This window comes from Triplophysa rosa, linkage group LG9 (assembly GCF_024868665.1).
Source record: "Triplophysa rosa linkage group LG9, Trosa_1v2, whole genome shotgun sequence".
In the NCBI taxonomy this organism is placed as follows: domain Eukaryota; kingdom Metazoa; phylum Chordata; class Actinopteri; order Cypriniformes; family Nemacheilidae; genus Triplophysa; species Triplophysa rosa.
The window spans coordinates 8,826,039-8,843,818 of NC_079898.1; the positions used below are offsets into that span (position 1 = coordinate 8,826,039).

At 38.8% G+C, this 17,780-nt stretch overlaps 2 protein-coding genes across 3 annotated transcripts; one reads left to right on the forward strand and one right to left on the reverse strand.

Moving 5' to 3' along the window:
• Positions 1 to 956: 956 nt before the first annotated feature.
• Positions 957 to 14,545, forward strand: dhx57 (DEAH (Asp-Glu-Ala-Asp/His) box polypeptide 57). 2 transcript variants are annotated; one of them, XM_057342431.1, is made up of 23 exons: positions 957 to 1,062; positions 1,396 to 1,820; positions 1,970 to 2,185; positions 2,553 to 3,445; positions 3,539 to 3,732; positions 5,036 to 5,157; positions 5,256 to 5,454; positions 5,627 to 5,751; positions 5,835 to 5,968; positions 6,408 to 6,462; positions 6,559 to 6,773; positions 6,966 to 7,082; positions 7,208 to 7,304; positions 8,447 to 8,620; positions 9,544 to 9,744; positions 9,862 to 10,138; positions 10,221 to 10,316; positions 12,603 to 12,686; positions 12,765 to 12,902; positions 13,007 to 13,081; positions 13,162 to 13,296; positions 13,403 to 13,603; positions 14,056 to 14,545. In XM_057342431.1, exons 2-23 carry the CDS (start codon positions 1,423 to 1,425, stop codon positions 14,197 to 14,199), a joined length of 4,290 nt encoding a protein of 1,429 aa, XP_057198414.1. In that variant the 5' UTR covers positions 957 to 1,062; positions 1,396 to 1,422; the 3' UTR covers positions 14,200 to 14,545. The 2 variants fall into 2 exon arrangements, with proteins under 2 accessions (XP_057198414.1, XP_057198416.1); XM_057342433.1 differs by having other exon boundaries at positions 3,545 to 3,732.
• Positions 14,546 to 14,656: 111 nt separating this feature from the next.
• galm (galactose mutarotase) lies at positions 14,657 to 17,508 on the reverse strand. Its single transcript, XM_057342434.1, has 7 exons — positions 17,164 to 17,508; positions 16,254 to 16,408; positions 15,936 to 16,142; positions 15,717 to 15,798; positions 15,337 to 15,487; positions 15,075 to 15,249; positions 14,657 to 14,971 (listed from the first exon to the last, which is right to left on the reverse strand). The coding sequence occupies exons 1-7, from the start codon at positions 17,348 to 17,350 to the stop codon at positions 14,894 to 14,896; spliced, it is 1,035 nt and encodes a 344-aa protein (XP_057198417.1). The 5' UTR covers positions 17,351 to 17,508; the 3' UTR covers positions 14,657 to 14,893.
• Positions 17,509 to 17,780: the final 272 nt, after the last annotated feature.

Consider the following 17,780-nt stretch of genomic DNA (forward strand, 5'->3'; position numbering starts at 1 on the left):
GTTCATCCAATCTGAAGTGTAAACAGGGTCAAAAATCATGTGACCAAATAACATTTAGTGTAGCCCAAATGTCGATATGCCCTGATGCGTGCTTGGGCAGTATATACCAAAGGACTACTTAGTTATCTAACAACCACTTTGCTGGTTAGGTATGAATTGAAAAGAGAACAACTGATAAATGAAGTATACTTGAGAGCAACAGTGTGTGCAACCTGTGTTTATGTTATTGTTGTTGTTTGTTTGTGCATTACAAATGAAGATGCCATGCCTCTACTCATGTCTACATTAATTGCTTGTAACTTTTGGAATTGAATTCAAAACAATACTGTCGGCCTTAAGTGCTTCTACTAGCTTTTCCCCACTGACTAATCTTTTATAATCTTTTGTTATAAATCCATTCGCTTTAGCCAGGTACAGACATCATTCTCTGTTCACATAGCGCCCCTATCGGCTACTTGATGCGTTACATCTTCTCTAAAATCTGAAGTAAAGAATGTGGAACATTTAAAGCCTAAAAAAGTGGTCTTTTAACTGTAATGCCGGTGTATCAGGTGTACCAGACATGCATACACCATAAACAATAAATACGTTGCTTAAAACAAAGATTCTAAGAATCTCATTTGTAGCTGTTTTTTTTTAGAATTTTTTTAGAAGTTTAGAAGCAATTTTAGGAACAATAGAAACTCAAAATGTACATCGTAGGCTACTCATAAATATTTAACATGTGTATAAACGGCAAATTAAATTACTATCAAGTACGTTGTACATGTGTAAGAAAAGAACATATTTATTTATTTGCTCGTTTAATTATTTACGTATTTATTGTTTCTATATATCTTTTAAATGAAACAAACAAAACGTTTTGCGTACAATATTGCACTACTATAAAAGAGCGATAAAATAAATAAAAAACGAAAGAGCTTTTATTTTGGTCCTGTGTGGTCTTTTATTTTGACAGAGGATCGTGTCTGCCTTTAAGTGATTGCTGGAGATTTCATTTCGCGGAATCGAAACTTCATTTATGATTCAAATGTTATACCGGTGATGCGTGAGATATGATCGGTGAGTGTGCTTTCATTTGAAAATTATGCTTATATCTATTTTTTGCTGATTTTAGGTACAGATTATAGCTATCTGAACAACAAATGTGCAGAATCGGCTCTACATTATAACTTACAGTAGGCTAACGTTACATCTGCTACTGCGCTTACTGAACTCATTTATGCCTAACAAATAGAAACTCATTGCGTGAATATGTTTTGCCGTCTTAGACCTTAGGATGTATACGTTAAATTGTTTAAATGTTAGATTTACAATTAAAAGGAACTCATGCTTTTCATGATAACTTTAAATGGTTTGAGAAACGCATAGACACGTGTATATTTCATTTGATAGAAGATACATTGAAACGGAGCTGAAGTGATGAGTGGCAGCAGGAGGACTAAACCCAACCGGGGTGGAGGACGCTTTAATAAACCCAGAGGTGGTGGTGGTGGTGGTAGAGGTGGTGGCGGAGGCGGCAAGAAGGCTGCCACTGGAGACTGGGATGATGGAGATGACTTCAGCCTGGATCTGGGACCGAGGCGGCCATTTAAACCCAGCTCATCCAGAGGTTCAGGAGCTGGCCGTGGAGGTCCTAGAGGGCGAGGAAGAGCTCAAGTGCCTCCCAGAAAACACGAGGAGCAGCAGAAGAGAGAGCGATTCAGACCAGAACATGTGCAACTGCCTCTACAGAAGATTCACATGACATCTGAGAACAAGCTACAGGTCAAAGAACTGCTGCGAGAACTTCAAAACCCAGAGTATCACGCAACCTGCAGGTGAGGTTGCCTTTCTAACACCTGATAGTTTCTGATCATTTGTATTATAAACACAAAGGTAATGGGTTCTACACCGAGGGAACACGCATGTAAACATTTACAGACATTAAGATGCATGTATTCGTCAATGATGTCATCTTGTCATGTAGCGGCTCTGATTATGAAGCAGGGGAGGAAGAAGATGAAGAGGAGGAGGAGGAGGAGTATGATGAGCTGGACCATCGTGAGGAAGGTCAGTTCTGGGTAATTCATGATGATGGAGTGAAATGTGCTGAGGATTATGAGCGGATGGAGGACTGGGAAGAGGAGAAGCAGACGAAACCAGAGCCAGTGATCTCCCTGTTTGCTCTGGGCACTCTTTGCAGGTACTGACAATTGCTAATGCAAGCATCTACTTGCATCTAATACTACTACTATTTGAATGAATAGCTAACCTTTTACAAAATGTGCGTCCAAGTAAGTAGGTCTAAGTACGACCTACTCACCACCACAGAAAATCACACGCATACCATGATCAAATGTGTGCTCTTGTTATATTACACAAGTTATGACCATACAATGATAAATAAAGGACTTCACATAAAACTATTGCAATAGCACACCAAGAAATCTATATCAATATTTAAATACATTAAATACCTCTTCAGAAAACATAAACAACACTGGTCCAGATGTACTTTTTATTTTGACAAAAGATTGAATTGATGCATAATTTAATCTTTTATGTTGCAGGTATGGTTTTGACCGCGAGCGCAGTAGGCAAGCTTTGGAGGTGGGAACTGGAAAAGAATGTGGGCGTGGTGACGTTGGAGCGACATTAGAGCTCCTCCTCTGCCGAATGTTTACAGAACGTTTCGGCTCTAGTGCCCTGAGCCCTCAGACATCTGACCGTCCATCACAGGAGGAGTGTGTAGCTTTGCGACAGGAAGAGGCACTGGCTTTGACCGCCATCTATGGGGAACGCTTCTGTGAGCGCATCAGCAGTCGTGTTTGGACTATTAGTCTCGATTTGGTGTGGCTGGAAGAACGGCGGAGCAAGATTTCAGACTCCGCCCATCATAAAGAGCGGTCGAGGTCCGATCAGATTTGTAAGTTTTACCTGAAAGGTGCAGGTTGTAAGTTTGGAAACCGTTGCAAGTTTAAGCACCAACGTCAGACTGAATCCAGCACCTCCAGAGGTTCTTCTGGACCGAGTCGACCGGGATTTAACAGCGTAGATCCTCCCTTTTACCAGCTGGAGATTCGGTTCCAGCCAGGGAGCTTTTACCCCTTTCAACCACCATTTGTTGCCTTCAGTACCACTGATGAATCGCTCTCAGGCGCGGGTCGCCTCAGCGTGACTGAGTGTCTTTTCGAGCAGTCCCTAATTGCGGCACAGGAGGGTGAGCCGGTGGTCTACACCCTCATCTCCAGCCTGGAGGAGGATGGACCTGTCAGAGAGCTGATGTCAGTTACTCATCACAAGTACAGTGCTCCACCGCCTGTGCTGGCTCCTCCCACTGCCACTCCAGCGAGGGTCCGCAGTAAGAATGTCTTGGACAACATCACTGCGACCCATACGGCAAACAGAGATCAGTCAACCAACAATGTAGAAAGCACGCATTACAGATTGAAACAAAAGGAAGGTAAGGGATTGGATTGGATGAAGAGTGTAAGATCAAGATATTTCCCTTTAAAAATACATTATAATATTTGAACTATAATTTGTATGAAATTAGATGCAGCCCTCTTGAGAGAGAATATCGACGATGAGCAAGAAGAGGATGATGATGAAGATGAAGAGGAAAGTATCCCGGTGGAAAATGAGAGCTATGTTAACCTGAGGAAGAGGATGGTGAAGAAGACTGAGATCAAAGCTGAGCAAATACAGCAAGAGAACAAGAAACTCTGCCGGGAGTTTAAGAAGAAACAGGTAACGCATCTGTCACTTAAATGGACTATTCTTATTTTTTTATAATGTTGCAGTGTTCATAATAAATGATTTATTTGTGTGGGTCATTTTTTTATTTATTTATATGCCCTCAAAATCAAAAACGGAAACATCACGTCCCCCATTCAAACAACATCTTTTCTTTGCATAACATACTGTATGTCTCGACCTGAGGGCAGAGCTAAACAGACTGTCTGAATGTCAGGATTCCACATTCTAACAATCCAGTACATTTTTCCTCATTCTAGACGCTGTTAGACTCAGATATACAGTCAAATCAAAAATGATTCAGACACCAGATATAATATTTGGTATTTTTTCACTATTGGGTGCAGGATGCTATAGTTTATTTATGTAAGTGAGGGATAGGATAGCTAAATAAAGTAAACTGTGACGTATTATAAACAAAAATTCTTCATACAGTGGACTACCGGTAAAACTGATAAAAAATTAGGGACCAAAATATTCAGATTGTCAGAGAACACAAAAGAAGATATTTTGAAGAATGTTTTTAACTGACCCCCATTCACTTGCATTGGTTTTGTGTCTCTACAGTGGAAGTTAATGAGGGCAAGTGCTGTTTGGTTACCAACTTTTTTCAAAATATCTTCTTTTGTGTTCTGCAGGAGAAAGAAAGTCATACAGGTTTGGAATGACAAAGGGGTTAATAAATGATGACAGAATGTTCATTTTTGGGTGAACGATCACTAAAAAACCTTAAAAACCTACCCGATCCTCATTGGATTGGATTTGGCTCTGGGTTTGATTCCCAAAGAATGCACAGACTAAAAAATAAAGTAATAAATGTATACATCAAGTTATTTTGGATAAAACTGTCAAATGCAAAAATGAAATCCATTCATGTAATTCTACAATATCCAATCCTGCATGACTTTCTTTTGTGAAATAAGAAGGGTGGACTTTAAAAATAAAAAAGTTTTTCTCTCTTCTATATAATGAAAGTAATTAAAGACTTGGGCTGTCAAGCTTTAAGTTGGTAAATATAGCCCATAAAAGTTTTGCTCACTAAACGTTTAGTGAAACGATTCGTCTTGTGAGTCCATATGACACGTTTGTGCTATTAAAACAAAATATGTAAGATGTTTGCATTAAAGTATCCAAAAACCACTAGCACCGTGTTTAATATTTTCTTCACTTTTGTACTTGCATTATGCTAAATGTTTCCAACAACATTTGAATCCATAGAAAGACAACTCCCATCAATCACATTTTGTGCCTTTAACTTTTTTTTATTTCATTTTTTAAAATGTCTTCTTTCTCCCAGTCCTCCAGGCGCTATACGTCTATGCAGGAGCAGAGGCAGAAGTTACCAGCATGGCTGAAGAGAGAGGACATTCTGAAGTGTTTGGATAAAAGTCAGGTTCTCGTTATCAGTGGAATGACTGGGTAAGAGAGATGACCTACAGGATTTCTATTTCAAACCTTTTGCACCACAGTTGATTTACAGTCTGTAACAAGTCTCTGAACATCCCTTGACAACACAGGTGTGGAAAGACCACTCAGATTCCCCAGTTTATCCTGGATCGTTTCCTCCAGACTGGACGGCCGGATGGAGTCGCCAACATTATTTGCACTCAGCCACGGCGAATCTCTGCCATCACTGTGGCGACTCGGGTGGCCCAAGAGCGAGCAGAAGCCCTGGGTCACTCTACAGGCTACCAGATCCGTCTGGAGACTGTCAGGGTAACACTTTTTTTTTTTTTACATATATCCACCATTGACATTTACTTTAGCCAGTACTTTGCATTAAATATTTTCCAAATATTTAGTTACAAGTTACTTAAAATGGACCTATATATTCCTAAGCTTTACCACTAAACTACATAATCCAGTTAATGAATGTATTTGTGTACAGTCTTCAAGTACCAGACTGCTGTTTTGCACCACCGGTGTCCTCTTGCGGATGTTAGAAGGTGATGCTGAGCTCGGTGGAGTCAGTCATGTGATCGTGGATGAGGTTCACGAGCGAACAGAAGAGAGGTTTGTAAAATGCTGACATGCAAAAACAGCACCATTTCTGAACATGAATCAGACAGTAACATGAATCCAATCCTGTCCTACAGTGACTTTCTGTTGCTGGTTCTGAAGGATCTGATTGTGAAACGGTCTGATCTGAAAGTCATTCTCATGAGTGCCACGCTGAACGCAGAGCTCTTCTCCCAATACTTCAACAACTGCCCCAGCATCCACATACCAGGTAAACTCATCACCCCTCACTGATACACACTCATACACATGCCCTGTGTCTTATTCACTAATGCAACTTAGTGCCATTTCCCAAATCATGATGTAATATTTGCATGCTAATATCTTTTACTGTTACATTTTTCTATTATTGCATTCTTTTGAATTTTGTTATGTATTTAACCAGTTTTACACTGCACAGCAACTGCATGTTGATTTTTCTGTTGAATGAAATCACAAGCTTTTATTTATAAAGAATCGAACCTAAAAACCTTATCTTAACTCAATTTTAACACTATTTTTGGTGACTTACAGTGACTAGTGTTTCCTTCTAAAAATCCTTTGGTTTATTATTTATGATCTGCTGGCTGATCGTCACAAAAAAATATTCAAAATATTTATATTTTTTACGTTTTCTATTGGTTCGTAACAACTGAATTTCCTGTTTGAAGGACGTACGTATCCAGTGGAGCAGTTCTTTCTTGAAGACGCCCTTGCTAAGACCAGGTACATGTTTTTAATACTGATAGTCTATGATTGTTTTGTGTTGTTACACAACAATACAAGTTTTATTATAGTAGAGAATGTTTACATGTTGTAAAGGTATGTCATTGAGGACGGCAGTCCATACCGGCGTTCCACAAAGAAGAACAATCCACCAGGTCAAAGTGTCAGGACAGGGAAGGGGCAGACTCGTGTGGAAGATCTTGATGATGATGGTGGCTGGTCCTTTACCAACTTCATGAATAAAGATTCAGTCAAAGACTCTGTCCCAGACCAACAGCTCAGTCTGCCGGAGCTCACAGTCCGATATTCCAGTAAGAACACTGAAATAAGTATGATCGTGTCATTTCATTGTTTATTCATTTTTTTTCCCTTCTTGTCTATATTTTAGTCTAAGTGATCATAAAAAGCGAACACTCCAAGTTAAAGAGTGAAAAGCTTCAACAATTTATGTTGTATATTTGACTTGAGTGAGTAAACTGTGTTAATGGACATCTCTTTTTAAGATTACTCAAAGTCTGTGTTGAAAACGTTGGCTGCTATGGATCTTGACAAAATTAACTTGGATCTGGTGGAGAGTGTGCTAGAATGGATTGTAGATGGAGGCCATGGCTACCCACCAGGTACAACACACTCCAATTTCATGTGGTACTTCATATGTCTGAAGAAATTACAACCTTTATTGAAATGTTAAAGAAATGTTCAAAAGGTTTTTTTTTCTGTGCATGTTGTTGTTGGTGGATCGCAGGTGCTGTTCTGGTCTTTCTGCCAGGACTGTCTGAAATCAAGCAGTTATATGAACATCTGCAGTCTAACAGGATGTTTAATAACAGAAGAGCTAACAGGTGATTTTTACCTGTACACATGCTTTTAAACTTATCACTACAAAAACATATCAGAGGAGAAAACTGTTGACATGCCATTTTGTTTTTGGGAAAACTGTCCTAAAGGAGCTAATAGTTGAATTTTTAGTTCATCTACATTGCCAGTTTCTTCATGAGTGAGTTCTACGAAACTTGAGTAACATGTTTTATTCATATTTCACATCCTTTAATTAAAAGAAAAACTGCTCCCTTGTAAAGTGCAATATATTGGGTATCCGCCATTTTGTAGTGGTGTCCGAAACCTGAGTGAACTACTTCATTCCCTACATTCATTCACTCTTTTTTTACCCACAATGCACTGTGATTATTTCCCATGATACAACATGCCACGACCGCTTGATTAGAATCAGCTGGAGGAGAGTGACCGTTAATGTCACGAATGCACGTTTATACATTTGTGTTTGTTCTTGTTGACAGTTATTTTCGTGTTTTTGAGAATAAACAGATTAAATGAATGTTATAGACAGTGGTGCTTTATTTTAAATATATTAAATAATTGTATTAAACGTAAAAGTAAATAAACGTGGCAAACAGTTGTTTTGTTCTCTTTATTAAAAACGAATACAAAAGCGCGACAAATAAGGTGAAAATGAACTTTACCATTTTATTAAGCAATCCATGAAGCCACACAGGTGTACGATAACCGTTATGTCGAATGTCTGTGACAGTACTGTCAGACTCAGGTTATATTACGTCATTGTCCATAATCGTTCACTCAATTTAATTCACTTCTAACCCATATAGTGGACTCAAATGTCATTCGCTATATAGCGAATAGTGAAGGAGTGAGCGGTTTTAGACACAGCAATTATCTGGCTCCATTGTCATAAAAATGATTCGATGCAAGAAATTGTAAGGCTGCAATTCATTATTTTTTATTTTTTTTCTTAAAAAACTGTTGAAAACTGTCATTACCTTAGCTCAATATGCAGTGATAATCTTATAAAAAATTAACTGTCAAATAATTATTATTCTATTCTAATTCAGAGATAAAAAGTTCTTTAAGCAAAAGTTACAGATTGCAGCTATAATGGCCCTAAAAATAAATTTTAGCTAAGCGATGATGATGATGTTTTTTGTTTGTTTATCATTTATAATTTCAGGTGTGTTGTTTATCCTCTACACTCATCCCTGTCCAATGAGGAGCAGCAGGCGGTCTTTACCCGCCCACCTGAGGGTGTGACCAAAATCATCATCTCCACCAACATTGCTGAAACCTCTGTCACCATTGATGATGTGGTATATGTCATAGACTCAGGCAGGATGAAGGAGAAGAGGTTTGAGAGCCTGCACACATCACCAGGGTTTTTCCTGACTCAAAATGAGGCGGAGGTGGTGCCATCCTGATCTTGTACACACACACGTAGGCTTACCGTACCTTTAAGTGGATTAACCAAAGTGACTTTGAGTTTGACATATTAAAAGTTCTAATAAAATTAGATAAAAATGACAATTATTATTTAAAACATTACTTTTATTCAACCAAACAGAAATGTTTTTTTAATCAAATAAAGCTTTTTTATCATTTCAACTAACTTTTCAGCCCACAATAGCCAACGGAATTAACCAGTCTTTCTAAATGAGCAAAGCTCGTTCACATCTTGCGTTCTCTGTGGTTCACTTTAAATGATTCAAGGATCTCTTATATTTGCTAGTGACTGAAAAGTTCAATAGTTTAAATGAATCGGTTCAAATGAGTCATTTGTGTGTGAGTCGTTCTGAACGCAATGTGCGTTCATACTGGCGAACTCGCTGTGTACAGTATACACTGATTAAACGACCCAACTGCACAGCTAAAGACATTACAATGATGTGCATCATGTTAATTTAATACATTTCAAGAAATTAAACGTACTTGGATGCAAAACAAACAGCCGTGAAGCACAGGCTGGCTCTTGTTCTGCAACTCTTTTTAGAGCCTCAGTGTGCTGATAACGAAACAGCGCCTCCACTGTGGCGTAATGTCGCAACTGCAGTTACAAATGACAGTCTGTTAAATGCACGCTGCATTTCTTGTGAAGACTCGCAACATAATTTTGGCGAGAGCCTGAGGCGGCACGACATGTGACGGAGGCGGCCGCCTCCAATTTCTCTATGCAGGAAAAACCCTGGTCACATTGTTGTTTAGTAAAACCAGAAAAAAGTGAATGCAACTGTATTAGATATAAGATCGCACATTGGATGTATTATTGTGTTTCAGGTATGATGCCAGTCGCAGTATGGAGAGTCTGGAGGACGTGTGGGAGTCTCGCGCTAATGCTCTTCAGAGAAAAGGCAGAGCTGGTCGCGTGGCGTCGGGTGTCTGCATCCATCTCTTCACGAGCCATCGCTTCACACAGCACCTTAGCCAACAGCAGCTTCCTGAGATCCAGAGAGTTCCTCTAGAGCAGCTGTGTCTGAGGTAAACAGAAAACAGCTTAAAGAGGGCAGATCGTGAAGAGTCAGATCTTCTTTAAGATAGTTCTTGGTGAATAAAAGCAGCTATTAAAACTAAGCTGCAAAACTGGCTTTCTCTCAGGGTTAAGGTGCTGGAGGTGTTTGCAGAACGTCCTCTGGACTCAGTCTTCTCTCAGCTTATCGAGCCACCTGCAGGTGGTAGTCTGGAAGCGGCTAAACAGCGTCTATGTGCTCTCGGAGCTCTGATGGAGGAGGAGACTTTGACGCCACTTGGATGGCATTTGGCCTGTCTGCCTGTAGACGTCCGCATCGGTAAACTCATGCTTCTGGGAGCCATCTTCCGCTGTCTGGACCCTGCCCTCACCATCGCTGCCAGCCTGGCCTTTAAGAGCCCATTTGTAAGTCATAAGACTCTTGTGTAAAAAATGATTCTGATACTTCATTGTAGGGGTTTGTTAATGGAGATTGACGCACTCACAGGTGTCTCCCTGGGATAAGAGAGAGGAAGCTAATGAGAGGAAGCTGAGTTTTGCTTTGGCTAACAGTGATCATCTAGCCTTGCTGCAGGCATACAAGGTCAGTACAAGCTCAGACAAATATATTAATCCTTGATATATATGTGGATAACACAATGTAACATTTTTTTTTTAAAGTTGTGTTTCGCTTTAAAGGGGTCATATGACATGGCTTTACGACACGATTTAAGGTTCAAAAACGCTGTATTTTCCACATACCGTGCATGTTTGTATCTCCTCTTTGCCCCGCCTCTCTGAAACGCGCAGATTTTTAACAAAGCTCATCGCTCTGAAAAGTGAGGTGTGCTATGATTGGCCAGTTAGCCAGTGCGTAGTGATTGGTCGAATACTGCAAGCGTGTGACGGAAATGTAACGCCTCTTACCATATTTGGAACATCAGGTTTCAAAGCAATTGTACTGACAGGTACGCCCACATTACTTGTGTATACATTTGGGCGGTCTTAGTCAAATCATACCATGAACTGACGTAGATTTGTGGGGGTGTGGTTACACGAGGCGTTTCAGGCAGGTCTGGGTGAGCATTCGCTTTCAGATAGAATGCATCTTTTGTTCCGACACTTTCATTTTTGCAATTTTACGTGTCTAATACATGCATGGGCAACTTATAACACACCAAAGACACAGAAAACACATTCGCGCCATATGACCCCTTTAATTTTTACTTGAAGTTTAACGCGCATACGAAAATCACATACATTTTTTTACCATCGACGGTACTCACATATTGTAAGACACATACTCACATATATATATATATATATATATATATATTTTCACAGATTTATACATTTCGCTTTTATTACTCGTATGCAGAAATGACAAGGTACTGGCATAACACTGAGCTCAAAACAACAGTTTAACATAACAGTTACTAAAAATGAGTCGTCCAAAACCTCAGAAGTGTACATATGATCGTTTTTGTCTTTTATGACTAATACTGTCATCACGAACCAACTTCCAGACATATTCACCCATCATCGCTTCATCCCACCTTCCCTGTGCTACAGAAATTTAAAATTTTATTTAATTTTATTTACAACTGGAAAACAATTGTTAAAATATGTGAAAATGTGTACAGTTTTTGGTTATTTGCAATATACGGATATATTGTAATTAATGATATAAGCTCAATTTTAAACTTCTAAAAATTGATCGCTACAATAAAATAATTTACCGGACGTAAAATGTTGCACCGCCACAGAAATTGTAACATAGAATAAGGGTTGTACGATTGGTTACGGTCGTACGGTAGCATCGCGATGCTAAAGCTTAAAATACCCGCGATGCCTCTCTATTTTTGAAACGTAGTATCGTAGTACCGTAGTTAATGTTGCATATGCGCATTAATATTTATTTGAACACTTACATCTGCCTTTTTGCAGTGTTTATCTCCGTAAATGAATGTGTGTTTTGAATGTCTCGGACTAGTTAATGATTCAAATTGGCAATTTGAACGAGTAGGTTAAATGATTCACTAACTCAGTGGAAAATTGACGCCACCTACTGGCCGCTTTTAGTTCTGCATTTAAAGTAAGCCTAATATTTCCCTTTATAAAGACTGCTGTATCAATGAAATTTGTCCAACATTTGAATTAGTTCCTACGTGAAAAATGATCTAGTGTACTTTAGTATTTACTACAGTAAACTACTAAAACTCATAGATACTAGTGTTTTTGAGTCTTGTCATAGTAAATATTTAAGTATACTACAGTATTTGTAGTATTTACAAATGACTAAATGTAAATGTATTTGCTACAATTTATCCAATTACTAGAGTTAATACAACAACATATTCTAGTGCAAAGTATAATACAGTTTACTATAGTAAATACAAATGTTTAATCTAAATCTGTGTTTTTTGTATAGATTTTAATTATATGGCACAGCATCGTGATACTACTTGGTATCGAGATACTTCAGCTGGTATAGTATCGTAAGACATGTTTATGGTACCGTGACAACCCTAACAAGAACTATAAAAAGGTCGGGCGAAACGACAATTTGTTACGCTGTGTACTTTTTTTACACAGTACTCTAAACTGAGCAGATTTCCCTTAGCCTGGATAATTTTAGCAAAAAAATTCTGTTGCAATAGACTAAGTGGTTACTTTTATGTTTTTATGTTTGTCACTAGTTTTTGCAAACATCTAATCAATATAAAGTATTAAAATGTGCTTGTCAACTTTGACAACACAATATTTGATCATTTAAAATGTACATTGTTTTTTCCATTTCCTGAAAAACAGCAAATTTGGACATCTGAGGTTTTGGAAGGACATCGACAATGTGCTTAAATGTGCTGTTTGTCATGTGTGTTTTGTTCAGGGTTGGTGTAATGCCACACAGAGCGGCTCAAAGGCCGGCTATCAGTACTGCAGAGAGAACTTCCTCTCCATCCGGGGCTTACAGGTGAGACTGCTCTCCGATTGGCTGTGTGTAGATGTCAGTCATTTTGGGATAACATTGATGTTGTACATGATCTCTCAGGAAATAGCTTGTCTTAAGAGGCAGTTTGCAGAGCTGCTGTCCGACATCGGCTTTGTGAAGGATGGACTGAAGGCCAGAGTCATTGAGAAAATGAGCTCGAAAGGCACTGATGGTATACTGGAGGCCACAGGATATGAGGTAACACTGCGTCCATACATTTAAAAAAATAACGTTTTTAATGGTGCTGACAAGAACCCATGGACGCTGCTGTTTCTTAAACAAATGTGTTTTCTTTCCCAAAGGCAAACTCGAACTCTGATAACACAAAGCTGATGTCAGCCATGTTGTGTGCAGCCCTGTATCCTAATGTAGTGCAGGTCAGTGCCTCAAATCTCTGGAACAAGTGCACTAGCTGTACAATATGAAAGTAAGTGTGTAAAAAGTGTTGTGTGTTTAGGTAAGGTCTCCTCAGGGGAAGTATAAGCTCACTAGTAAGGGCGCTATGAAGATGCAGCCTAAAGCAGAGGAACTGCGTTTTATGACCAAGAATGATGGAGCCGTCCACATACACCCCTCATCCATCAACTACACTGTAATTTTATTTTACATACTAATTATGAAAGTGTATGAATTATGAGGATTTATCATATTTTTGTACATTCTTTGTATACACATATCTAATGTTTTACTCTGTGTAGGTGAGGCACTATGACAGTCCGTACCTAGTGTACCATGAGAAAGTGAAGACCAGCCGAGTGTTCATCCGTGACTGTAGCATGGTGTGCGTATATCCCATGGTGCTGTTCGGTGGGGGTCAGGTCAACGTGGAGCTGCAACGTGGAGAGTTTACCATCTCTCTGGACGACGGCTGGATCAGATTCGCTGCCGCGTCTCATGAGGTAAAACAGACTCTGGCTATGTTCAGAATAGCACCGCTACTACTATTTGCGGAGTGTATAGTTTGTGTACCGTGAAAAAGACCTTTTACATTTGTCTAAATGTGTAAACAGAGCACACTGCATCTCACAATGTCAACAAATGTGTTTTAAACTCATCTTTAATAGTTAGATTTGTTATTTAATAACACAAAATTATAGGCAGCATACAGTGCATACTGTATATTGTGCAGTATTTAGTAAGCTAAGTTATAGCGCTCTACACCAAACACAGACACTATCTAGTGCCCTTAAGCAGTTTCAAATGTACAATCATTTGTTTTACAAATCGGCTCAGTACTGTGCATACTTCAAATTGCCCAAAGTTACATATATCAAAATCCTACAGACAGACAAACAAACTTTGTTCATGGCGTCTTTTAATTCATTCTGGGTTGTTTGTATTGTTTGTGTAGGTGGCAGAGCTGGTTAAAGAGCTGCGCTGGGAGTTGGATCAGCTCTTAGAGGAGAAGATCAAAAATCCCAGCATGGATCTGATCAGCTGCCCTCGAGGGTCCCGCATCATACACACTATTGTGTCACTCATTTCAACACAGTAACACACATTGTAACATCCATCATATTTTCACAACAACCAAATACACGTACGATTCAATGAAAGTGGCGTGTTTGCCAAAAACGGTCTTATGTACAAACAAATCAAGAGCTGGATGAAACGTGGAATCACTTGAAACTTGTTTGGTGTTGTGTAACTTTATACAAACAGCCCTTAAAACCTGAGTCCATATTGGACTGTTTTTTTAGTAAAATAATACAATGTTGCAATTATTTAAACACAGAAAGCACGTGCATGAATCTTGAATGTAAATCATGGGGTATTTATGGCTACATGTCTGTATGCGTTACTATATGCGTCAAATCAAATAAACACGGTGTTGTGATTCATATACTGTTTTATGACAATGAAATTTCATGTTGGACCTTTGATTACTTAAAACAAACACAGTACAATTATTTTATTTTACAAGTGACATTTGTTTTATTCGCTTTAATTTCTTTTTTTAATCATATCGCATTTTCATTCAAACACTTTTCGTAATCAAATTTAAACAACTGATCATTTGTCACAAATTGGCTTCAGTTGTGAAATGTGAGTCGAGTCTGTTGTTAGTCTGTTTGCATTGAGTCACCTCAATGCAAATATTTATGCCAATGAAATAACAATGTTATGGATTTATGAATGATAATACACTGTTTATAGATGTTGTAAGTAAACGGCAGCCTCACGTGACTTCAGATTAGTGAAAATGTGAAGTGTGTGCTGTGTGTGTACTGCCCTCCCGGTCTCAGCAGAACATCAGGAAAATGAGACTGAGGGGTAAGAGGGGAGACATGTCATTCCTTAAAAGAAGTTGTGTCGATTTTTTTTCTGGTAGACACTTTTTTAGTTGTAATGTATGTTTATTTACATTACCTGGCTAACAGCATCTGGCCAGTTTTGGGTCTCCAAACAGAATGCACTGTGTTTGGGGTAAGTAGCTTCACCTTTTCCCTTTATTGTCCCATCCAGGAAGTTGGATGTGTAGAACTGAACCCCAGGTTGAGTAGTGCTCACTTCCAGAACACGTCCTGTCCCAGAATGCACCACTCTATGGAGAGCAAGGAACAGGGAAGTATTAAGACACACGAGGAGTCAACAGTACACCATCAGCTAGGTATATTCTAATAAACGTTACCTTGCACATTTTCGTTCCAGCTGTGTTTCACCTGGTGAGCACAGGCAGAAGTTGTGGTCAAAGCCAGGACCAGGAAGCTCTTTTAGTCTGCTGCCAAGAAGGACAGGCTTACTCAGGTCAAACAATGTGTCCTCCACAGGTTTTATTTCTCCTGTAAATGGAGAAAAAGCTGTAGACTGTTTCAACGACTTCCGAAATGATACAGATGTTTGAAAACTTCATGCAACTTTCTCCAGAATGGACAATCCAAACCTCAAAACATGCAGTTTTACAAGACACGGGCTGTTACATTGGCTTGTAATTTGTTATTTTGTATTTGCAAATATGCTCAGAAGGAATATGGTTATAAGGGTTTGCTGATTTGATTTCAGTAACACTACCTGTGGGGATCATTGTGTCATCTACAGGCAGGTAAGATTCTGCTGAGATGGTTACCTCATGGTCGTAAATGTCTGGTGTGCCCTGAGGAAAAGGGACAAAAGAAAATGAGTGATTACAGTTAAACACCATTCATATTCAAGAATATAGGCGGTATATGTTCTGTCTGTCTGGGATTTTAGCTGTACCATACTATATACGTCATGTATGTCGGGTGTTACCTGTCCAGCTAGGTTGAAATAAGAATGGTTAGTAAGGTTGACCGGTGTAGTTTGGTCAGTCTGTGCATGGTAGAACACACTCAGTGTGTTTTTCTCCAGGCTGTAGATAACAGACACGCTTAAGTTTCCAGGGTATCCCTCGTCACCATCTGGACTAGTGTGACTCAGTTTCACTCCACTTTTCACAGCCTCTGCCGTCCACACTGCCTATAAAACACACATAGACACAAACTAAACTAAAATGCCTACAACAAGGTTAAAGTTTGTGTCTATACAAAAAGAACAAGAGGTTCTGTTCCAAAAAAGTGCTGTTTTTACCTTGTTAAAGCCCCGTAGCCCTCCATGTAGTGCATTGGGTCCATTGTTTATAGCCAGTTTATATTCCTTCTCATTGATCACAAACCGGCCCTTGGCTATCCTGTTAGCCACACGGCCAACTACAGCTCCAAAGTAGCGTGGGTTTGAGAGATAACCTGAAGTGAATATAGTTTATAGTTATTATTAAATCATTTTACAGCTTTAAATAGTGTGCAGCCACATATTTCAATAATCTATTGGCCGGTTTCACAGACGGGGCTTGCCTTAAGCCAGGACCAGACCTTGGTTAAATTAGTACTTTTTATTTTGATGAATACTTTCATAAAAATGCCTTCGAAAAAACATTACTGGTGTGCATCTTGAGACAAAACAATGGCACTGGCACTTAAGTTATTTTCAGTTAAGACAGTTCAAGCATTTATTTTAGTCTGGGACTAGTCTTAAGCCTCGTCTGCGAAACCGTGTATGATAAAATCATATTTATTATGATTATGTGTGCTTCCTATGAAAATACTAATTTGTTGATGGTATAAAATAGGTTGCTTACAAGCATTTTTAAATGATTGTTTTTACATTTAATTGTTACAGCTTTCTCAGTTTTGTATAATTGTAGTTGTGTGTGTTACAGGAACGAATAAAACAACTGGTTTACAATAAGGTTTTACAGTAATGGTCCTGGAGAAACTGTTTAATTTCATATTATCTCTGGATTGGAGGTTTCTTGAAATAATTGATGAAACCAGACGAACCACATCAACGTCTTAGGTCTCTAATTGTTTTCCATTGAATCTTAGTACTGTCCAGAAACATATCAAGACACGTCATTTGCAGAGAAGACAATAATCAAAGTCATAAAAACAAATTGTTTACATTTGTGATCAAGACATTTATACTAAATGGCAGAACTTGCCTTCTAAGTCATCGTATCCTAACACTATATCCGCACTTTGACCGCTGCGATCTGCTGTTGTGATAGATTTTATAACACAGCCCAATGAGAGGATTTCCACACGGACACTGTCTGAGCTCAGGGTCCATTTCTCCACCGGTCCCAGACCTGCTGCAACACCAAACTCCTCTTTGCACACTTCTGTCATCCTGACCCTTGATCACAACGCTTACTCTACACAGGATTTACTATAACTAACAATAAGTCCACCATTAAAATGAATTACAATGAACAGAACACGACTACACCTTAAAAGTTAATAAACTACAAAGTAGCGCTCCTACTGAAGTGGTCACTCACTTCTGTTGTATTTTAAGCAAGTTAATATAGTTTGTTGGTAAATTACTGCCACCATGTGGATTGGAGCAGTACTGTGCATTGCTGTTATGATTTTGAAACGTGAATTTACGACCCATTTTAACAAAATGAAAACAACCCAAGAAATTCATGCTATCTAGTTCATAAAGTGTTCCTTACATATTTTCCTTTAATAAAAAACTGAAATCTTAATAAATATGAAAAACATTAACTGCAGTTTAAACAAGAAGTATACATACGATACAAATCATCCTATGCAA